Here is a 25,004-nt window from a genome sequence, read left to right on the forward strand (position 1 = left end):
TTTGTAGGGTGTCAATAAATTTGTTTAATTGTATAGAGATAAATTACAATATAGAGGACTACAGCATAAAGCAAGCTTCACACATTTCTCTTGATAACAAAAGGTGATACATGATCAAATGAAACGCAGTGGTAAAGAATCTAGAACAGTAAGTTGTATTACTACAAGTCTCCCTAGCAACCAGAAAAACCAACCCTGTTTAATAGATGAGAAAACTAAACACTGACAGAGCTGGTGAGCTCCTCTCTACAAATGTTTGGGGGCACGGACTATGTGCCAGGCACTTGCTTGGTGCTGGAGATATTAAAGTAAACAGAACATGGTACCCGTAACTCAAGGGATTCTTACCCAGGATAACAGAGGTTAGTTTCCAGTAATCAGGAAATCCTCACACAGCATAATGAGCATTGTGAGCAAGGCATGCCAAGCTGTAAGGTGCAATGAATTCAGGCATTGGAGCAGCTCACAGGGGTCACATGTGAGCTGATGTTGGAAGCGTGAGCAGTAGTCATATAGACAGAGTTGTGAAAGAGAGTTTCCAGAAAGGCAAGGCGAGGGCTATTAGCCTAGTGCATTTATTACTTAAAGATTAGAGTAGCAGAGAATTCTAGGCCTTACTTGGGGGCCTCCCAATTCAATGCTGTTTTGCAAGCCTGTTTGCCCTCTAGAAAAGACATAGTTTCAGCACAGTAGTCAGTACTCTTGCACACAAAGCAGCACACACGGCTCTGACTTCATCTCACATGAAGATACTAAGATTGTCTAAGCCTCCCGCTTAAAACTTTTTTTCCTTTCAGAGGCAACATTGCTTTGCATTACAAGTTTCTACTTCCTTGCAGAATATCTACATCCGGTGGGCCATGCGACAAAATTTAAGCTTGGAAAGAATCTTAAAGGGTCGTCTCATAGTAGCCAGAGACAGGTGTGGGGTCAGTGGGAACTGTTGCTACCTTGGTGCACACAAGCAAGGGACTTTCTTTGTAAGGAGAGAACTGAAAAAAAAATTATACTTATCTTATTATCTTATATTATCTTATTATCACTTTCAATCTTATTGGCAATAATAAAAGGTTCACTCTGCAGAGGCAAACTCCTTGTGCTGACTCCACCTTCACCCCGTCCTACCCTACAGCACTGACTACACACCTGCACACAGAAAGGATAACCCAGGTTCCTTCCAAAAATAGAGCTGAGCAGCCACAGTCAGATGGCAAGCAAATCCACATAGGGTTTATCTTCCTAAAACTGGCTTTGTTTCTCGTGACCAGTTGCTTTCCAACTGGCCTCTAGTCCATTTCCACACAAAGTCCCTAAGAGCTGAGGTCGTGGCTTCCGCCCATGGAAATTCACAGGGAGCAGTTCTCTTCCATCTTCTCTGGCTGTGCTGTCTGGCACGTACTTGGTGGGGTGAACACAGAGGGGTCCTTAATGCCCAGCTGCACATCAAAGAACCGAGTGGACAGGACCACAGTGTAGTTCCTGATGAAGGTCTCCTGGACCGGGTAGCAATCCTTGGCTGTATAAACGCCAATCCAGGTTTCATCTAAAGAGGAAAAAAGTTGACCTTTTCAGACAGCAGAGAGGCAAAATTCCTGAACATTTTTATTTTGTGGTATCATGCATGACATAAAATGCACTTTTTAACTTTGTTCAAGGATGCATTATGAAGGTGTCCACATCGGTTTATATCATCATAACTTACCTTGCAACTTCCCCAAACTGAAAACTCTGTTCAGTGGTTTCCCATCTTCCTCCCCTCCCATGCCTTGCAACAGTCATGCTACTGACTGTCTGATAGATTTGAGCACTTCATGCACACAGTATTTATTATTTGTGTTTGGCTTGTGTCCTTTTACATAATGGCCTCAAGTGTCATTCATGTTGCTACATATGCCAGAATTCCTTTCCCTTCAAAGGATGAAAACTATCATAGTATCACATTTTGTTTATGCACTTATCTGCTGATGGTATCTGCGCTGTTTGCAACAGTTTGGTGCTAGGGATGAGGGCACTATAAATATGAGTGTACAGATAGCTATTTAAGTCTCCGCCATCATTTTTTGAGCATATAATTCAGAGTTGGAGGCTCTGGACCATATGGCAATTTTATGTGTAATGCTTTGGTTAAATGCCATAGTATCTCTCACAGACTGAAAGCCTACTCTATATGTTTCAAAACAACATCAGAAGTAAAAAAAAAATGATTTTTATCAATAATGGTCTGGAACACAGAGGTTTTAGGAAGTGATGGAGGGGAGGTAAATGTTGGCACCTAATTCAGGAGTATTATTGAAAAAATTCCTTTAGGTCACAGACCTCATGGATTTCATGAAAAGTCTATAGCAAAGGGTGATCCCATAAGATCCAAAGTGATAGAGGTATGCAGATGAGGTTAGAAGATGGAGGTGTTTCAACAACCTACTAAGAAAATGGTTACCCATAGTTGCCAAGTACACAAGGGATTTACATGGGCTTTAAAACCTCATCTAAGCATGTGACTTTCCCCAACAACTACGTTCAGTAAGGAACTTAGAAGAGTATATTCCCCAGCATACACTCTGTGGCAATCCTTTCCATCCTTACAGGATCTGGCTGTCCTCCTGTCAGACCATTCCTGGACCATGATCTGCTCCTGAGGCCCTCCAATAGAGTACTGATCTTCAAAGGTAGAATTCTGGGGAATGTCGAGAGGATCCCAGGGTTCTGCCAAGGGTATCTTTGCACACAGTTTGGTGGCTTGTTCAATCTGAAACATCACTCCATCCTTATAGAGTAAAATGTATTCAAATAATCTGGAATGTAGATTCAAAAAATAGTTAAGAATGTTTATGTTAAAAATAATCATTTCTTTCATCAACATAGAGCCCAAAGACCTTTGATATAAAGTATCATATAAATTATTTTTAAAGATTGTAAATAACTTGTTCTTTATTTATTCCCACCAAATCACCCAACTGTGGAAAAATTAAAGTTTAGAAGTTAAACTTGAGTGTTCAAGGTGAATTCTTATCTGTGAACCACTACATGCTAGACTCCAGGGTTAGGCCCCTAAAATGAGGAGGACACGTGGGTTTCACTGCTGGCTTATGGTGATTTGTTTAGTATGCGAAAGGAAAAACTCACTTTTGCTGCATTAAATCAAGAGAAATATCCTGAAACTGAGAATTCACTGAAGACAAACAGACAAAATGCCTGCATCTAGGGCCTAAGCAACCTTTATGAATGATTTGCTCTGTTGATGCAAGGCATTCTGTGTGTAGCCTGACGAGCGTAGGGCAGCAAGGACAAAGGCCGAGGAACCTTTAGAGTAAATGACTAATACAGCAAGCTTGCCTACACGCTATCTATCTCCTCTAGTGACTTCATACACGCCCTTCCTACAGGGTGAAAGAAGGAATCGGGAGCCAGAAATCTCTAGGGATGCTCTGTCGTGTGTCTTAAAGTTAAGTGATTTGGGTTCTTTCTAAAGCCCCTGGGTACACGGTCATTTCAAAGTGAAGGCAAGACCTTACATAATGCTTTTCATAAGTTATAGGAGACTGCTCACTATGGTCTGGGAGGATAACTGAGTGGCAGAGCACCTGCCTGACATGGTTTGATCCAAGCACCATGAGGAAAATGGGCAACTGATCAATGATCTTTTCTCGATGAGTCTCAGGCTCTACAAAACATGTTCATGCAGGATGCATGCTCTCTATTCTGAATCTGTGTTTGAAATTAATTTCATCAAAGTAAAGCATTATTAATAATGTTATCTATTTTGTCAAAAGTATCACTATTAGCATTATAATTTCTATGAGGTGGTAGAGAAATACAATATGATCATGAGCTCATTTTATATATTTACATGTATCTCACTTATTCAAGAAAAGCAAGAACCAGCTTATAAGAGGGAAAAGCAATGACTGAATAGATGACGCGCATTTAAAGGTGGGAGTAAATGTAGAAAGAAAAGAACATATGCATTTATGTAATACTGCTGAAATAGAGGTAGTATTGGGCTACAGAGATGGTTCAGTGGTCAAAGTGCTTGCTAGACAAGCATAAGAATCTGGGTTTGGATCCACAGTATCTCCATAAAAGTAGGCATGTCAAAGGATGTCTGTAATTCCAGTACTGGGTGACATGGATGGGTCCCTGAAGCTCACTGGACAGCCAGCATAGACAAGTCAATACATGTCAGGTTTAGTGACAGACCTGATCCCAAATCAAAGTGAAGAGTGACCAAAGAAAGGTACCCAGGGTCCACAACTAGCATTCATATGTATGAAACACAAGTGCCCGTGCACACACACATGCTAACAAATACATACACCACACATTTACAACATACTACACACATAAGTGTTTTAAATAGAGCCAATCTCTTCTAGAATACATGTAGGGTACACAAAGAATAAGCCAGTATTGTCTATTATGCAATGATCTGTTAAGTCACCAAGACAATAAAGCCTAACCATTCATTGACTGAATTTAGAAATGTCAACAACACATCCAAAGGAACCTCTTTCCATAAGCAAATCCTATTCTATGGTGCTTTTTATGACAAGTTGACCGCCCAACACTCTGCTATGCACCCTCAGAGTTATACAACAGAATCATTTCTCCCCACTGTTAGCATCATGCCATGCTTTTCCTAGGTTATGGTGTTCAAACTGTGATAACTGTCCCCTGAATGAACATAACTGTGTATAAGGGGATAGCTTCCTGAGGCTATTCCCATCAACCCCCAATCCAACCTAATATCTATATCCCCCATACAGACCTTGGCACCCTCACTTGAGCTTACTGACCTACATGAGAATATGTGACCTAGTGGGCCATATTCAGACTTCCTTGGATGTGTAGAATTGGGATTGAGGGACTACTGGTCAGCCTCTCTGTATAAATGAACTGTCATATATGAACTCAGAAGCTGTGGGGATGATTTTCACCATGTGAAATGAGTAAGACTAAAGAACAAAGTGGCAAAAAGAAAGAACTAGCCAGTTGGGGTTCCTGTAGCTGCATTGTTTTCTGAGGTGCTCAGAGACTCCACTAGGGGATGATGACCTTCCTTTGTTTTTACTAAGCTTTAGTTTTGGCTTGTGACTTTGTACTGCCCATGACCAGTGCTCATTTCTGATATAGTTGAGGAAACTGAGGCTCCATGTGGGGTCCAAAGGAAGAGCTCTATTTAATTAGCTTTCAGGTGTAGGATGAGTCAAGAACTTGAACTGAGGAAGAAGGCGGGCTTGGCTCACAGCTCCAGAGGACCTGCTGCTTTGGGACCTATGAAGCATTATGGTGGGACCATGGAAGACAACAATTCAAAGTTTAGAACAATGACCAATTCTAGAGACTACTGAGAAGTGGGGTCCCCATGGAATATCCACACTGAACACCCTTAAAGTATACATTGGCCTTATTGCATTTTTTCCTGGATTTGCTGGACAGCTTCCTTGTATGCCATTAAACTTGTGCCTCTAGTTTCTCTCCCAGTACCCCCCCCCATACACACACACACACACACATACACACACACACACACACACACACACACACACACACACACAGTATTATGTCTGTGGCTTGATGAGACTTCGGCTCAGGAAGCATTATCATACCATGAAAAAAAAAGCTAATTCAATTTCTCAGTGTAGTGTTGCTAACCTTGGCCACCATGACATATGATAATACCTATCTTTCCATGAGCAATTGGCCATCATTGTTGAGCAATACTTTGTGATGCTAGGAATATCCTATTTTCCAGTGTTGGTTTTCATTTCAATCACCCATAAGGTGCTTTTAAATATTTTAGATGCATTTATCTTATTTATTGCTTCTGTGCAGCTTGCAAGTATGTGAGGAAGGGGACAGTTTGTTAAGTCCAAGCCCATGTTCCTATAGAGGTCAGAGGAAGACCACTTGTTGGAGTGGGTTCTCTCCTTTACCATCAAAATTCCAGCGAGAAAGCAAGTAGCCAGGCTTGGGGGCAAATGGCTTTATCTGTTGTGATACCTTGGCAGCCTTAACCCAGAAATTTTAGATAAAATCATTTCTTGAATTATTTCATTAGAGGTCAATGTAATAAGACTAGGGCAGAATAGCTGACACCTGTCTATGTTGCCTAATTTGTGCAGAATCTCCCTACTCTCAAGGCCCCATATATTAAGTGGTCAAGCATCATCTGTTTAGTCACTGAGAGTTCCTTCGAGCCACACAATACTATTAATCTTTAAATACTTGGTGACTTTGTGATAGCAGATGTCCCAGGACTGTTGTGGGCTTTCCTAGTCAGACTTGGTGGGACCAGCGTGGGGTAATAGATGTTATTGCTGGAATGGCTTTTCAGTAATAACAGCCTCTTATGTTTACAAAATCATAAATTCATGTTACTATTTCCAGCTGAAATTTAATATCATAGGTTCTCCTTATTGCTCTTACATTTATCTATCATGTCTATTAAAATAAAAAAGCCTGTTTCCAAAATTATCAACAAAGTGATGCGCACGCTTTATACTATAATCAAAACTGTTGAAAATTAATGTGTGGAATACAGGTAGGATTTCATCACACGGTTGTATCCTTAGTTGGAGCTGTTGACGCTTGGAGTCAATATTGTGCTAAAATGTTCACACTGAGTAAGTCGACTCCAGTGGTTATTCTTCCAGATTAATAATCATTAGCTTTCTTTGTTTCAGTTTGTTCTAAATTTAAAAACTTTATACTTTTCCCCCTTGATTTAACTTCATTATTTGAATGTGAAAAAATGTCATGTTTTGAAACTCAAAATGCTCTAGAGAAGCATACGGAAAGAAATCTTTCTCCTTCCCCAATCTCTCCCCTTCTTCTCCACAGGCCTTATGGATAACACTTTTTGTCAGCTTCCAATATTTTCCAGTTTGTTACCATATTTTACATGGACAAAAGCACCACAATGAGTAACTTTGTTCTCTCCTGTTTGGGAAATGCAACATCATCTGAAACAGAATACCGAGGTCAAAAGGTCAGAATATCAGCGGTTGTTTTAAACACTACCAGATTTCTCTCCATTAGACTGTGCTGTTTTGTACTTTTACTAGCAACACATGAGGGCCTGCTCTCTTTACACCTCTGCCAAAAGAGGATGTTGCCAAAATTGTATCTGTGTCCATCAGCAGGTTAGAGAATAAGACTCCCAAGGCCAAGTTTTAGATCTTTAAAAAGGAGGGGGGAAAGTCCTTAGGAAAGATGACAGAAACCTAAAGTATAATGCTTGAGAAGCTTACACAGTACCTAAACTAAGAGGTCACGGGCACATTAAGACGCTAACTATAGAAGCCAGGATCCCCACTTTCCATGTGCTGCCCTTGGATGAGTGAGGTGGTTTCCAATCATGCAGGTCAGGCGAACACGCTGTCACCTCTCAAAGCAACACCTTGGCTTTTTTCCTCTGAGAAACAACTATCTGCTCTCAGGTTTAGTGACTTTATCTCCAGTTTTCTGTCTTTTTAAAAAAATTTGCCTTTTATGTCTTAGTCACATATGTTCTTAACTCTAGTTTTATAGAGAAAAGAATTTTTGCAATTTAAATAAGATTTATTTTATTGCTTCTAACATTTTTATTCCTAAAATATTATCTATGGCATGTTTATAAAGGAATGACTCCATGCTCTCTGTGCCTGTTTTTTTTTCTTATATTCAGAACTTCAAACCAAGTTGAAATTTATTTTCATACATGGTCTAATATCTAAAAGGAAATGTTACAGTTGCACCAAGAGCATTGTCAAACAGTCCATCTTTCCTTGGTGATAGGAAATCAAACCCCATCATGTATTCAATCTCTCTCTGTCCCTGGATCTACTTCAGAGCTCTTCTATCCTGCTGGGCTGCGTGTCAGCTCACTAGAGCCGCACGGGCTTATTTAGAAATACTCACGGTACTCATCAGAAATTGCTTTCTTCTTTGATAGAGTTTTACTCGATAGCTAGATCTAACATTTCCAAATAAAGTTAAAAATGAACTGTTTAGCTCAAATCAACTAACCCTTAGATGACAATTTTATCTTGTTTGGGTTAAATATATGTATTACTAATGAAAATATAATACCTTTACATGTAAAGTCATTCTACCCTCTAAATATGTATGCCCACTTTTGATTTCCTTGATTTAGTAATAATTTTTTCCTAACATGTTTTTCACATTTCCTTTAAATACTTTTTATCTTTTGATGCTGGAATAAATTGAATCTCCTCTTGCCTGTTAAGTTTATAGCAGGTCATTGTTTATTTATATACATGGAGATTACAGGTTTGGATTGTTAATTCTATACTCAGACATCATACTGAATTCTTTTGCTGCTTGAATTCAGTCTTGGTTCTTATTTTCAAGGCTGTCTACATCATTTCCTTGAAAAAGATGTGTCTTCACTTTTCCATGTTAGCTCTCATCCTCCTAGCACTTTCTCTGGCTATAAAACCAGCATCATTGAACAGAGTAGGAATGATAGCGTCCTTAGCCGAGCGGGAGAAAGAGTGCACCCTCAATATTGAAATATATGGGCTTCATTTATTGTGGTAAGAAAGTGGTGTCATTTCCTGCAAACTTCCTTCTACCAATCTTGTTTATTGAACTTGATCAATTGTCTTTCTATTAAACTAAGAATATTCTCATGTGCCCCTTGTTTTAGGGGCATTAAGATTTCAAAAAAAAAAAGAAAGAAAGAAAGAAAGAAAGAAAGAAAGAAAGGAAAAGAAAGAAACTGTTCTTGCATTCCTATGAAAAATGTTTCTTGATTGTGCTGTATTTTTTAATGTACTATTAGACTATACTTGCTAGTGAGGAATTTTTAATCAATAGTTACATAATATTTATAGGGAGATCACAGTACTTTTAACAGTTCCCATTTATCATATATATACTGTGAACTGGTTTTCAATTCACTGTCATTCATATGGTCCATGTAGAGGGATTGCTCTATGAAAGTCTCCTTTTATGATCTATTACTACCTCCTGTAAATAGGTCGTCACATCACAACTAGATGTGAAGGCTTACACATGTTTCTGCATGAAAGTATATAGTAGAAGGTTATGCTATTAGAAGGAAGGAGAACATACATTAATATTTTACTTTGGTGTAAAGTTCATTAATAAAGTGAAAGTCCTTGCAGAAATCTTTGGTCCCAAATCCAAGACACACCATTTACTAGACTTTGGTTGTCTGGTTACAATTTTGGTTTTCTTGTTCCAAACATCTAAGAGTGTTCCAGAACTTTAAATTTTAGAGTGCCTTTATGAAGATCACGGAAACAATGGATATTAAATGGCTGTACAAATGTGAGCCATCATCACTAGGTGGGAAAATGCAATCAGATTTGGGTATACTGCCACTAGCTAACAGCCAATGAATGAATCATTCATTTAACTTGTATAGGTTAAAAAACTGACAATGTAGCAAAGAGGGGTTAATTGATGTGGGTGGAATGGAGTAATGGGGGGACAACTTCCGACTGCCGTGGTGAAGACCTTCAGAGAAGAACAATAGGCGTTTTTGCTCCTTCCCTTCATCTTCCTCTCAAAATGGAAGTTGAGGGAATCCTATAACTTATTCTTGGTTACCTTTTGAGCTAAAAGCATAATGGGCTCTGGCCTTGAAGACTTTAGGGAAAGCTGAAGAAGGAATAATGGAGATTTCTCTTAGAAAACAAGAGGAGGGCGCTGGTTCAATCCTACTGTCTTTGAATGTAGTTGGATAAAGACATGGTGCTTGTATGTCAATGTGCTAGGTAGCAAATCTGAGACAACATCCTAGAAAGGGAATAGCAATTGACAGAGCAAAGTCTGAGGTTTTAAAGAAACTTGCATGAAACTTAGTAATATGTGTCACAAATACATCCCAAGAGTTCCGATCAGCAAACCTCTCCTAGTACCACCTTTTCTGACACCTGTTCAGCATCACTAATTGGTTGCTTTAAACCCTGCATCACAGACACTGTATATTGATCCTTATGGAAGTTGGGTGAATCTTTCCTTGCAGAGTGAGCAAAGCCCAAGCATTTGGCTAAACTTAGACTCTAAAATATTGAAGTCAAGCCCGGGAGTGAGTTAACCTAATTAGCTACTGCCTGAATGGCTAAAGTGAAATTATTTTCTGGCTTGAATTGTGGAGTCTACACACTGGCAAATTCAGCTGGTTTGATTGTCATTAGCACATGTATTTTTTAAAAACACATTAAAGTATGTGCATTTTAGATCACAACTTAGTAGTGAATATTGGGGTCAGGGTTAGACTCAAAGTCTGCTTATCTATCAGATTTATTTCCATTCCCTAATGCTGTGCCCCACCCTAGTCTCCACAAAGGAAGCAGTGGCTCCTCACTCACTCATAAGTATATGACCATCTCAGACACACTAAATTATAGTCAAGGCAGTGCACTGATATAACTTGATCACAGAAGTACTTTGGCCTTTATGGAAGCTATTGGTCAAATCTTGGATTCATTTACCATGCAGTATAATAGATTAGTAATCTTAACTCTCAGGAGGAAAGTCTGAGCTACAGTCACTTGCACTCTGGCACACATGAAGTGTGAGTTACACCCTACAGTAATGATGAGACACAAAAAAGAAAAACACTTGAAAAATTCACTGTGGACATTCTGCCAATTACATACAACTAAAAGAAAATTAGAATATTTAAGAATGCAGTCTGAGGTAAAGTTAAATTGAAGTATAATTTATGTGTGTAATGTGAGCAGACATAGGTGGCCAAACTTCAGTCCTTGGAAACTAGTTCAAAAGGGAAAAAATGCTCAAGAAATTAAAGTGCTTTCTCTTCCAAAAATACAGCTTGATTGATACTGGCAACTTGTAGGAATATTCTTTCATCTGATGGGACACAGAGCATTTTTTTCCTCAAGGCAACAGTTCAAGCTAGTTACAGACACTCAGAGGAATGATCTCATTAGTACTGAGGAGGCCACACTGCCATGAAGCATGGTGTATTTTACAGCTATGGCACAGGGACAGGATGTAGTGGGGGCAGTGAGGCTGGGCTTGCAGTGAGCCCTGAGATTTTAAGTAGGTAAGTAACCTTTCCCAGCAGTCTGAAGTAGAAACTCTCACACACATACACTTTCAGAGAACATTTAATAAAACACTTGAAAAAAAGGAAGTCAAGATAAAAATGCAGTGGTGTTAGCATAAGACAATCCAAAGACAAGAAAGTAGTAGATAATGGTGGTGGTGGTGGTGGTGGTGGTGAGGAGGAGGGGAGGAGGAGGAGGAGATTTACAAGATATTATTTTGGCAATAAAAGTTTAAAAATTAAGAGATGGATGAAAATGTTAAAGACAAAATAAAAAACTTAAAAAGATGCATGTAAGAGAGCCAAAAAAAGTAGAGAAACTATCCAAAGTACAGGAGGAAAGAAAGATTAAACCTGTAGAAATAGAGCATAAGAGGACATAGGGATAGTCAAACTGAGAATAGTTGCCTAGCATATGAAAGTTTTTGGGTTCAACCCAGAAAACTGCAACATTTTAATTTAGCAAGAAACAAAATTTAAAATGTTTAGTGTTAGACATGACCTGGAGACATCAAATTCAAAAATAATAATAATAAAAAACTTCAAAGTTAGGGTAGAGAAAAGCATATTTGAACTAAATTCAGGGCTAGGAAGGTTGTCAAGATGGTAAAACGCTTGCTATGCAAGAATAAGAACCTTAGTTCAATTTCCAGCACCTGCTCCAAAAAGCTGAGCCCAATGGAGTGTTTATAATTCCAATGTAGGGAAACAGGAGAACCCCTAAACATGACCAAGCTCCTTAGGCACCTGTGAGCATAAACACACTACAGAAATCCCCCTGTAGTGAGCCATGGGAAGTTGTTGATCTTTCAGGAACTGGATCCAGGATGGCGAATAAGGAAACATGGCAAACAACGCACTTTAAATTCTTTTCAATGTGGTAAGTGAGACTTAAATAAATACTTGCCTTGTTTAATAGGAACCATACTAGTGTTAGAAAAACCAGACCCTAAACTTCCTTTTTCAACTCCTTAAGGAGAGTTTAGATCTCATAATGGTGGATTCTCTGGGGCTGCAGGAGTACACAGGCCATACCTGGAGCCTTTAGGAACTCCAATCTCCACAGTCACAGAGTGTGTGATATGGTGGACAAAGAGGACACGGGTCTGAAGTGAAGCACTCCCACGTCACGCAGAGGCAGTACCCAACAGGGCGTCTCCATGGATGATAAGGCTGGGCTAGGTTCTTCCTTCAGAACTCTTTGCTCCCAAGGATGTGGTCTATGAGATCATTCCTGGTCCACTGTGTTCTTTCTTCTAAAGTAACCTCTACAAGCATTTTGCTAGCCCAGGTACATTATTAAAAGAATTATGCATCATTATGCATCCAAACGCACTTCAAAAATATCAAAGTGACGTCATGTTAGGCAGTCTGTTAAATGAATCACTGAGTTGGCCATGTTTTATCTACAAATTAGAAAACTTTCTTTATAAGATCTATCAGTGATTTTTCACTGAAATGATCAATGCCCTTGTTAAACCAGCAGCTTCCCAGAGTCAATGGTGAGTTCTAACCCTACTCACCACAGACAGAACCAAACCACAGCAGTGCGCCACCGCCCCAGAAGTGCCATTCTGGCCATCTATTTCTTGTTTATAGTACCACAAATTACTACACATACTTAACTCCTTATAGATATGATGTGGAAAGTTGGATGCTCATAGGCTGCTAACCATGAATAAGCTTCCTGAAAGTCAATTTGATTAACTGTAGAACACTTTTAAAATATGTAAGTCAATTCATATTATTTTCATATCTAAGAACTTAAAAAATAAAATTTAAAATATTTAATATACATTTGTATGAAAATGTAAGGCTACATATTTTACTGTCAGTTACACTAGTTACAAACAGGGGTAAGGAAATGTGGTGTTCCCATGACGAGGGATTATTGCCTAAGTAGCTTACGTTATGTCTTTAGCTAATGCTTCATTATCATTTAGTAGCATGAGGCTCTTGAACAATGACTTTTTAAATTTAAAATTCACATTGTATATTTCCATTTTACCTTTTTTGTAACAGGTCTGGAGATTAAATCCATGTAATACAGGCTTTCTAAGCTGAGCTAAACCTTAGCTCTATGTTTCCACTTGAAAATTGTTAAGTACAGGAATAGAACACCTGGAAAGCCCATGTGCCATGGCTGTGAATTCTGGTTGAAGGACGGTGAATGGATGATCCTTCTTTTATTTGCTTTCACCATTGTCTGGATTTTTCTGTCATGAACATGTATAATGCTGATAATACCAAAGTCATAAAAATACATATCATGTGTGTATTTATTATCACATCTGTATCTGACACTTTTATTGAAACTTACTTTCTGCCCAGAACGCCTTAGTACAAAGAATTCAATAGTATACTGGTACTACACATGCATCCTCCCCCTTCAGAGAAGAAAGTCATTATGAAGGCTTGGCAAGTTAGCTAATGAGACAATGACAAGCCATGACAGTAACCTAAGCAAAGGAGCACAGGATGAGATGGGGAGGGCCCTGTGGGGAGACTTGCAACAAAGGCAAAGAGAATAGATATGGAGGGGCCAGGAGTTAAGTCCCACAGGGACATCTGTGCCCTCCTTGAATCTAAAGCAGGTGAAGCTACATGACTCAGACATTTATGTGAACACAATCACTTACGTTATCAAGCTAGAAAACAACAGGGCAGAGCAAAATTATGGGTATAACAGGAGAATTACAAAAATCCAGGTGTGAGACCATGGTAGCTGAGATTAGGATGAGAGAGAAGGTGTAACCAGATTCTGTGTAGTTTTTGAAATCAGAACATGTTGGATTTATATCCTGCCTCTTTGGAAGTAGGCGAGAGAGAAGGATGACTACATGGGTTTATGCTGACCAAGCAGAGCTGCTGTACCTAAAGAAAGGGGAAGTTTAGTTTATTTATGTGTTTAGTTCTTTGGTTTGGGTTTGGGTTTGGTTAGTTTGATTATATGCAAAGGAAACATTCATTTTGGACATGCTGCATTCACAATGACCACAGATTTCGAAGGAAGCCATCAACCAGGCAGATGGATCCATAAGTGCAGAGGTGAGGGAAGATCTCTGGGCAGCAATCAAGTACGTGGGTGACACCCCCCCCCAGTGAAGAGGTGACAATTAAGGCCATGACTTACATGATCTCACTAAGATAGAGGGATCAGAAAAAAGTAAAGGGATGGGATGCCCAGTCCTGGAGCTCTCCACCATTAACAGTGTAGAGTGCAAGAATAGCCACACAGACTAAAAACAGGAAATGAGGCCGAGGAGGGAGCAGAGTCTGGGGCAGTGGTTGAGTTGGTAAATTTTTGGCTCTGTAAGCATGAGGACCTGGGTTTGGAGTCCTAACACCGACATAAAAGTTGGTCATAGTGGCACACACCTGTAACCCCAGTTCCTGGGGAGGCTGAGATAGGAGACTCAGTGGCAGCCAGCCTGGGGAATCCATGAGCTCCAGTGAGGGACTAAGAAGGAATCCAACATTGATCACTGGCTCGCACTTGCATACACACTCACACATGTGAACATGTACACACATACACACACACACACACAGAGAGAGAGAGAGAGAGAGAGAGAGAGAGAGAGAGAGAGAGAGAGACCAATATTTATTTTTCAAATAACAAGAAAAGTTAGGAAGGTGGCATGCTGAAAGCCAAGTGGAAGAGGCACATCTAGGTAGGGAAGGGCCGCGTAAGAGAATCGAGGCTGCTAAGGAGTTTAGAGGTGTTTGAAGTTTCTGGTCCTGTCCAGAACATTCTCCATGGAGCTGTGTGACAGTTTGATTGGAGAGGTTTGAGAGAGCCTAGTAGGACAGAGATTGGACTTAGTGTGAGATGCACTTTAAATAGAAGGAGGGAAATGAGGTTTCCACTGTTAATCTTCAAGAGACTCTTTTTCCTTAAAGATGAGTAAATAAAAATTTATGAAGGAAGGAATGAGAAATTTTTACTGGAATTGGGAAATATAAGACTATCTCATTTTTTTCCAGGAAAAATAAACCACTAATTGGTGGCATATTTTCAGATCTTTGGGCATGTGGCCCTGACCACCTTCTCTAAGGTCAGACTTATGAAGAAACAGCTCAATGTTATTGAAAAGATGTTTCCAGAACAGTATGGTGACCACTTCTGATGACTTCCATTCATAAAGTTTTTTGTTTTTTTGTTTTTCTTGGCTCTGTTTGGCTATTTTATGCTTTTAGTAAAAGGGATACATCCCTGAACTCCAAGGTCTCTAGACCCTCTTAAAGCAAACTGTGGTTCTTCTCAGAAAGTCTCCTATTTTGAAAAAATGTCAGCATTGCAAATCAATATGGTTTATTTTGAGAGGTTCGAGATCCCAAAAGTAGTACATTTTCTTGAGTTAATAAAACAAAACAGCATCTCTAGCCTAAGATGAAGAAAGGGAAAACAGGTCAAAGAAGAAGTCATGCCCAAGCCTTAGAGTCTTGAAATGAAATTCCAATCCATGAACAGGGTGCAGGCCAGTCTAATTCCGAGAGACTCACAGATACTCTCTGCAGGCCTGCAATGGTGCCAGGTTGACAAATTCAAGAGAAAGCAAATATCTAGGGAAAATGTAACTTGCCTTTCCTCTTCCTTTGCTTGAGCAATACAGACACCATTAAAGAGACCCTAACATCTGTAAATGTGGTGTTGGGGAGCAGCACCAGGGTGAGGCAGGAATCACTGTGAGAAGGGAACACCCTAGCTGCATGATTGGTCTTCAGTGTATCTGAGGATGAAGTCTTGTTCATTCCTGTGTAAGAAGGGAGTTACAAAGTTGATGGGTTCAAGAGGAGAATCCTCCATATTGTGTTGAACTGGAATGGAAAGAACTACAGAATTCTTCCATGGATAAGGACTGAAATTCTAGAGACAAAGATTTAAATGTGTGCATATTTGTGAATGAGTGCATGAGAATGTACCTGTGTACTTGTTTGTGCATATGTGGGGTGTGTGTGTGTGTGTGTGTGTGTGTGTGTGTGTGTGTGTGTGTGTGTGTGTGTGTGTGTGTGTGTGTGTGTGTGTGTGTGTGTGTGTTATGACCCCTGACTCCTTGTCAGCCGTGTCACCTGAGAGCAATGAACACAACTAGACTACAGACTTGGACTTCCAAGTTTTTTTCTCCAGTATTAGTAACTAGGACATCCTGGGAAACAGTTTATTCTGTGGAAAATATATATGATTGTGAAATATCTTACTCTGCCTCAAAAGAATAAGACGTTCTAAAGACAATCGAGGAAAACTGGAAGAGGCTCCTCTGGAAAACTGGGAAGGTAAAAAAAAAACAACAAACAAAGAAACAAAAAACCCCAAAACCAAAAAACAAAACAAAACAAAACAAAACAAATAACCCCCCCCCCAAAAAAACAAAAAAACAAAAAACAAAAAACAGGGAATATAATGAGATCCCTGAGTCTGTATTGAAACAAGTAAGTTTTGTGTTTGATGAAGAGTAAGAACCAACAAGATGGAAAAGTATCTTTCCACGAAATTACCTATTAATTATGAAGGAAGAAGGTGTCACTTCACAATGACACAATATGATAAACAACATTATGTGGCTAGAGTGCTCATACAGATACAATACAGTCTAAGCTTTGAGACACCCCATACTGAGTAAGATAAACATGAATACAAGGCACTAGAGGAACACTGAACAAAACATCAGGACAGTAATCTTTAAAAATACCAGCTACAATTAAGACTTCGGAAATTGTTCTAGACAAAAAGAGATCACAGATATGGTATCCTAATGTCATAATTATATTTAAACCATATTCTTCTGCTGTAAAAACACACAAACGTTAGCCAACAAAACCTGAGTTTCAGGTAGCATAATAGAGCCAGCATTGACTTTCTGATTCACAGCTGTATTGAAGGTACAGGGAATGAATGTCCTTGCTTGTAGAAAACATACTGAGGTATCTGAAGCCCATGTGCATACCTGGTGGTCAATGAACTCCCCAATAGTTTAGGGATTAAAATTTTTGTACTGTAATAAAATAAAAGTCTTTTTGTTCTGTAAATGCAAGGAGATAATTTCAAAATAAAGTAAGATAATGTGTTTGGGAAAGAATCATTATTTCCTTTCTCAAACATGCAAGAATTGATCTTAAAGGTGTTTCCCTATAAGTAATTCCATTCAGTTCATATGATAATGGAGTGTAAGAAAAGAGAGGTGGGTTTAGGCTCAGGGCCAAAGCACTAAATTTTTTTTCTTTTGCTTATGAGGACAAGCTTAAATGAAAAGGAGTGGGAGAGAAAGAAGCTTACATTTATGCAGAAAGACAGGGTGGAAAGAATTTTAAATCTGTCACATCATTGTAGAAGCCATCAGCTTGATGTAACAGAAGCTCCAATGTGCTTCCATGATATTGACAATCCTGTATCCCTTAAACAAAAATACTCAGAATTGAGGCACCATTGAAAATAAATGATTCACACCCAATGGCTGTCTAACATTATTCCCTCACAGTTTCCAACCAAACACAGTTTCATATAACAGCAGAGAAGATAAATGTTTTTTTGTTCTCTGGAGATGACTAAGACAGACATGAAATAATCGCAACGTGAATGATAATCCATTTGCTACTCAGTCTGTGACATACTTTTCATCACTTATAAATAAAAAATTTCTGGTGGAACACACAAGACCAACCCCTGGGCAGCCTACTAAAATGTTATCACCATGTGTGCTCCTCCCCAGACTCTCTGCCCTCCACATGTGTAGCCTCATTAATGTGAAGACACTGTCGGTAAGCAGAAGTGCGTTACTGGTACCCTGTAGGATACATTCACATCTACTTTGCTCCCCTCACATAAAATCACCCTATTGATTAAATTGTAAAAATAATCAGCCTGCTTTTCCTTCAACCTTCCCAATATAATCCCCAGGAGTTTAATCCAGAAATCAGAACAGACAGTTGGAACCAGAAAACAAAATAGTATCAATTACTAATTTTTCCTTTTCTTGGTTCAGACTTGTCTTATCTGAAGCTCATAAACTATTTTAATCTTTTCCATCATCTCAGGGAACAGAGATCCTGGAAAATCCTAGTCATTCCCCGGTAACTATCACTGGGATTTTCCGTAACAATCTGGATGGGGAAGGAGGCTCTTAAGAAGTTGATCCAATTCTACACTTATGTTTCAACTTACTAGTAAATATGAAGAGACAACCATCCATATTTTTTTTCAAACAACATCTGGTTGCTTGGCCATACTGCTGTTATTTGAAACCATTTTGAGTTTGGACCAACAAATCTACATTTAAAGAAAGTAAAAATGTATTCACACACTAAACACTCCTTTCTGCACCTGATTTAGGGCAAGGGACAGGACTGTGAGAGAGAACCCGGCCAAAAACATTGGAAGAAGAATACAATTGCCTTCTATAAGCCGTACTCTGAAACCATCACATGATGATATAAAGGTAGAGAAATGAGATACACCGTGAGGACATGAAATCTAGGCTAGCAAGATTGAGGCTGCGGCTTACAAGTGCAGTGATGTCTGAAACCCACACTAATTAGTCATTAAGTTATGAAGGAAAGAGACCTCCTGACTCAGGCTTAAATGATGTCAACCTGTGTACTGTTCAGAGTGAATGAGTCCAGACCAGCAGAAGGGAGAGTAGGGAGTAGTGAGGAGGCATCACAATTGTAAATAAAGACATCATTTTACCTTCACTTCACCTGCACCTTAGTTTGGGTTTCTATTGATGAAGCACTGTGACCAAAAGCAACTTGGGGAGGATAGGGCTTATCTCAGCTTACAGTTTGTAGTCCATCATCCTGTGACGTCAGGGCAGGAACCCAGAAACAAGAAGTGGAGCAGAGGCCATGGATTGAGTGTTGCTTACTGACTTGCTGCCTCTTGGCTTGTTCAACCCACTTTCTTGTACAACCCACCCAGGGTTGGCACAGCACCCAGGTGGCTGGACCCTCCTTTATTACTTATTAAATCAAGAGAATGCCCCACAGGTCAATTTGGTGGGGGGCATTTGATCAACTGAGGTTCTATCTTCTCAAATGACTTTAGCATGTGTCAAGTTTAAAAAATACAGTTAGCACAATCTACCCTTGACAACTTGACACACAAACACATCACTATTCAACTACATCTTTTCTTTCTCATTTGTCCCCAAGATGTCATGTTAATATTCATACCACAATATAAGACATTCTGAGTTTTAAAAGTTTCACCGGCTTCAACATTTTATACAACTTAGAAGTTCATGCTCTTTAAAATATTTAAAACTCTATCAAAATTCCAAGCCTCTCTAATACTTCTTATTTCTCTAAAATTTCAAATTCCTTTAACCGTAAGCTCCTATTTTTTTTTTAAAAAGTTACATATTTCTTATTTCAGAAAAGAGAAGCCAGGGTACAGGGTACACCAGAATAATGCAAAACCAATGTGTAACACTGTAAAAAGCTCAGTGCGGGGCTCACTCATGACTTTCGTGACCACCTGGGCTCCTCCAAGGCCACGTCTACCTCTGCCATCAGCAGCACACAGCCTGTTTTATAGGTTCAGGCTATCTTCTCTCCATAGTTGCTGCTATCGTGGGCAGTCACCCCATGGAACTGGCATCTCCAAAATACTACTGCAAGTAGGCTACACCTTCACCAAAAGGATCTTTTCAGGGACTCTGACCCTGCTGCATGGTGGCAAGCCTTAAAATTTCTCCATAATGTCTTTAATCATAGAGCTTCTACTGTAATTGGGTCTGAACATTCACCAGTGGCCTCTCCTGGTCTTTTATGGTGACAAGCCTACTTTCCATGACTCCTTCATGCATGACTTTGCATCCAGGACAATCTGAGAAACTCAAGTTAGGTGTCTAGAATATAGTACAACCTTGGCCCCTCTGGATCACTGCTTCTTTGAGCTGAACCCAGGGAAACACTTCTGAAGAAATTCTACCTCAATAATGCTGGTCTCTTCTTAATTGCAGCTGATTCTTCAGCCTCAGCTGATGAATATCAATTATACCAGCAAAGTAAAACAATGTTTCCCTTTAGTTGCTATTGAATAGTTGAATAACCACAGAATCTTTAAGGGACTTTCAAACTTTCATCTAAGAACTTATCCAGCCAGGCCTCCATTGTCTACACTGCTTTCCACATTGTGTTCTAAGTTTTCACAATACCTCATTAGCCTCTAAGCACCCAATGGATTTTCCAGCCAAAAGTACAAATGTTACAACAGTCCTCCCAAAAACAAAATGCCAGGTTTATCTCAGTCAGTACCCCACTCCTGGTATAAATTTCTATTTTAGTTAAGGTTTCTATTGCTGAACAGCATAACCAAAGGCAATTTGGGGAGAAAAGGGTTGTTTTATCTCACATTTCCTTTTAAACAGTCCATCATCAAAGTCAGGGTAGGAACTCAAGGAAGGGAGCTAGAAGCAGGAATTGAAGCAGTAGACATGAAGGAACATTGTTTATTGGCTTGCTCCCTGTGTATTTCTCAACATGACTTATTATACAACCCAAGATCACCTGACCAGGAGTGGTGCTGCCATCAGTCAGATGGGCCCTCCCACATTAACCCTCAATCAAGCTCACAGGTCAGTCTAGTGCAGAGATTTTTCTCACTGAGTTTCCCTCTTCTAAAACTGAGCCTAGAACAGACAATCACCGGGTCTTTGTTCATTTATTTGCTCCAACTCTTTGATAATAACCTCCTGACCATAATTTGGCTCCTCACATAGTATTGAATACAAGGAGAGAATGATCTAGCCTATCTCTGTAGATTTGAGACTACTCATCTCCATGCCAGCTATATAAAACTTACTGAAATATAGTTTAGCATTTGAGTCTGTGTACTGAGTCAGTTCCCAGAGGGAATATACTTGTGTGTGTTGCTCAATCAAGTGTCTGAGTTCAGAGGGGCGGTCAGTGAGACTCTAGCACCTGGGAAATGAAATCCACCAAGATGATGATGGTAGGTAGTGAGGGAACCACCTGTGACTGCTTACTTCACACTTTCTCAGTACTATGAGATGAGATAATGTAGCATGTTCTTTATATTTTTAGCTTAAGAGAGTTCTCACAGTCTCCTAATAAATGAGTTGCTGTAAGTTCCCATTTTGTAAAAGAGAAGCTGAATCTCAAACAAAGCCACGATAACCTACAAAAGCTCACTTTCAGAACCATATTCAGGCGGACATGTATCTGAGTTCATAGCCAAATGTCTTAAGTGGTGAATGATACTTCTCGGGTGAGAATGAACCCTTAGTCTTCTCCTGCTTAGTTAGCATCAGGTGCAAACTGAGGTGTGCAGCCCACGTTCATCATGTCTACTCACCAGCACATAAAGTACACGTCAAGACTCATGTCCCACTTTCACTCTGAGTGAAGAGAATGATCCCTGATCCATGCTGCCAGTACAGTTAGCTCCAGGTACCAGTAGTGGCAACCTGCTCCTCTTTGTCCCTCCACACCATGCTGCCTCTGATCACTTATCTATCACCACCTCTTTATCAGCTCCCTAATGTAGCCACCTACCCAGTTTCCTCTACACCTGAAGCCTCTAAGGAACTCGAGTGTTTGCTTCTACACACACAGTGTTGCTCTCATTTTTGTGAACCTCTTGAGGAGAAAATCTCGGTCATGCATCCAGTGATTTTTATGCCACTTAATGATGACATTCCAACTGTTCAGACGCCTTCAGCAAGATCTCTCAATACACTCTGTGCCTTCATCGTGATTGGGCTACTAGTTTCAGAATATTGGTCCTGCCTATAAACTCCCAGATGACAACCTAGTAAGCCTGGAGTACATATATATTTATGTCCCCTAATGAAGTCTTTTCTGTATGTCACCCTTGGTGGATTATCTTGGGTGTCTGGGGACCAATAATTTGGGATATCATCTTCTCAAGGAAGCCTGGTCGTGTTTCCATCATATGTGTATTCATCATAGGGATAATTAAATTACTGACTCCACCTTCAGACTATTACCTCCTGAAAATCAGGACCTATCACATTGATAATTGAAACAGTCTTTGCCATGAACCAAAGCTTACCGAATGAGGAGTCAATGGATGAATGAATATGAACATAATATATTATAGATGTCAGAATCTATGCAGCTTCCTTAACTCTCAGTTGTGCGATAGAAGGAAAGTTTATCATTTTTTTTTAGATCTTAGTGTCTTTATGTGAATGGAAATCATACAACCTACCTGTGATGTTATGAACCCTAAGCAAAATTATCTAAAACATGCCAAGTTTCAGCACCAGTACACTATATAACATACTCAAATGATGGATATTATTGTGCCCTTCAAGACCCAGTGAAAAACATTCATGTTTTTGAAAGTCTTTGCACACTCACTCTGAATCATCTATAAAGACACTACTGTGTCTCACCTTCCAGGCTAATGTAAAGCTGTCCCTATTATCCAAGGAGAATTGGATCCAAATCCAATAGGAGATCCAAATCCACAGATGCTCTCGTCATTGATCTAAGAATGACAAATCATTGCAGCTTACAAATACCATTTCACATATACTGGGTTGTTCAAAATAACAAATATAATCTAAATGTTTATATTATATCTATTATATTATATATGTTTATAAATATATATGTGTATAAGTTCTGTATTGTTTAACAAACAATGACAAGAAAATTGTATGTATGTGCTCAGTACGCGCAATGATTTCACATATTTTCTGTCCATGGTTTGTTGAGTCCTCAAAAGAAGAAAGATTCCAAGAGTAAGGTGTGTCTCCTGCATTTGGTAAGAGGTGGCCTTGCACTCTGAGAAGGTGGTTCAGAAAGTTCTGTCATTTCCCTACTGTAGCCAAGAAGTCCAACAGTTCAAGGGCAAATGCTTTTAGGTGAAATGGCAGTACCAAGCTCTGTTTTGTGCCAGAAGCTGACAGTTCTCATTCAGTACCAGTCTTACAGTTCACTGGAGCCTTGCACCACGGCCATTCATTCCTTGTGGTGCAAATGCCATGAAGAGATGTTAGTGTGATGGCATGAAACTCTCCAGAAGTTAGCAGAGGGCTGGGCCAAGGAGACAGGTGGTGATCTTAAATTAGAAACCAGTTCTTAAAGGGGCCAGAAACAAGGTGACATTCCAAAACAGTATGTCCTCTATCAACGCCAAATGGAAAGCTGAGCTGACTACCATTTGTTTCCTTGTGTGTGTGTAAATGTGCATGCATTTGTGTGAGCATGTGTGCAATGGCATGCCCTCCCATTTTGCAATTGTTGTGGTCATTAAAATAGTTTTAATAAACTAATAAATTGACAAGAGAGGAGGATAAATAAAACTGGAGTTTTATGGTGGCAATGCATGTGCCCTAATGTCAGTTTTAAGGTAGCAGTACATGTATCTAACAGAAGTTTTAAGGAGACAGTACACGTGATCTAATGAGACTTTTAACTAGTTTTTCAAAGGAGAAAAATGACAAGGTGGAAACAAACATGGTCATATTGTAGCAGGTAAGGAGTTGTGAGGAACTTTTAAAATCATTTCCCCACACCATTTACAGTGTTGTACTTTGAGGCACATGAGGGAAGAGAGAGAACCGACTCTAAGTTGTCCTCTGGCCTCCAAAGGGACAACACACACACACACACACACACACACACACACACACACACACACTGTAATTTAAAATGTTTTCATTGTAAACATAAATTTCACAGAATATTGTGTGTGTCCCTTGTAGGTGGCTTCTAAAAAAACATGCCCTAGACTGCCGGGGACTACAGGTACCAGGAGCCTGACTCAGCAGTTAAGACTGGGGGCTAACTTGGACTTAGAATGTCTGGCTTTTCATCCTGCTCTTGGAGAGTCCTTTCTTTGCCTGCCTCCACCTCACTGGGCAGACCATGCCATTCACAAACACCCCTATAAAGTTATTGAGGGTAGGGAGGAGCCGAGAGCTACTAGGGGTCTAGCTAGAGTATCAAGTCCCTGAACTGGTGTTCCCCTGGCCCTTCCACGCCGCCTACCTCTTGCAGGGGATCAGCGCCTTCCTTTCGTCCAGCACCCGCACGCGCTGGTTGAGACCATCGTAGGACACCAGGGCGCGGCTGTTGTGCCCGCTGCTCTGCTGGTACAGAACCTGACGTCCCTCCCACTGCTGGGGCGCCTGGCATGGCTGCGGGGTTCCCGGGGAGCCCGCCATCCCCAGGCCGCACAGCACCCAGACACAGAGGCCGCCAAGCAGCCAGGTCCCCCGAGGCCCCTGGACCAGGCGGCGGGAAGCGCGAGTGAGCATCGTGATTCGCAGCCCCCCGGGTCAGCCAAGCCTGGGAGGGAGCAGAGGCCCGGCGTGGGAGAATCACGCGCGTTGTCTGAGCGCTGGTGGAAGATGTGCTCTGGGACCAGCTCAGGAGCCCTGGCCTCTCCTGATTTTCCAATTTTCCGATTTTCAGTTTTAAAGGCTTCCGGCTTGGGGGTCCGAGTCTGGGGAAGCCCTGTGAATCGCCCAGAGCTCTTTCTGCCCTGACCGAGGCTTACTAAAGCTTGTTTTTCCTGCTCTCTGCTGCCAACAGGAAACGCAGCGGCAGTGATGCCACCAGCATCTTGAAGGGCATCGCGATATAAAGTGTTTGGGATTAATGGGCGAATGCCCCGAGAAGGGACTCCTTTCTCCAAGGACTACAACACTTCAGTGGGGGTGATTTCATGGAGGACAGGAGCAAAGCAGAAGTGTGGCATGTTCTCTAGCTGCTGTAATTTGTTCCTTGGGAAAATTGTGACCTTTTTTTTCTTTCTTTTCTGTTCGCTGTGCTGTTCCCAATCTCAGGCCTTTACGTTGTCGCTATGTCACAATTCAGTGAGATTCCTCTCTATCCCAACATGCCACTTTCATGTGTACATGTACATGTGTACTTAGGGATTTACATTAGTAAAACGTGTGTGTGTGTGTGTGTGTGTCTGTGTGTGTGTAAATAATGTTAGGATTAATAATATAGA

The 25,004-nt window shown here is 40.3% G+C and overlaps 1 protein-coding gene across 1 annotated transcript; it reads right to left on the bottom strand.

Annotated features, from left to right (window-relative positions):
- On the bottom strand, positions 1 to 24,550 carry Epdr1 (ependymin related 1). The gene is made up of 3 exons (XM_032884788.1): positions 24,035 to 24,550; positions 2,584 to 2,792; positions 1 to 1,543 (listed from the first exon to the last, which is right to left on the bottom strand). The coding sequence occupies exons 1-3, from the start codon at positions 24,301 to 24,303 to the stop codon at positions 1,347 to 1,349; spliced, it is 675 nt and encodes a 224-aa protein (XP_032740679.1). The 5' UTR covers positions 24,304 to 24,550; the 3' UTR covers positions 1 to 1,346.
- Positions 24,551 to 25,004: the final 454 nt, after the last annotated feature.

The sequence above is a fragment of the Rattus rattus genome, chromosome 14 (genome assembly GCF_011064425.1).
Source record: "Rattus rattus isolate New Zealand chromosome 14, Rrattus_CSIRO_v1, whole genome shotgun sequence".
In the NCBI taxonomy this organism is placed as follows: Eukaryota; Metazoa; Chordata; class Mammalia; order Rodentia; family Muridae; genus Rattus; species Rattus rattus.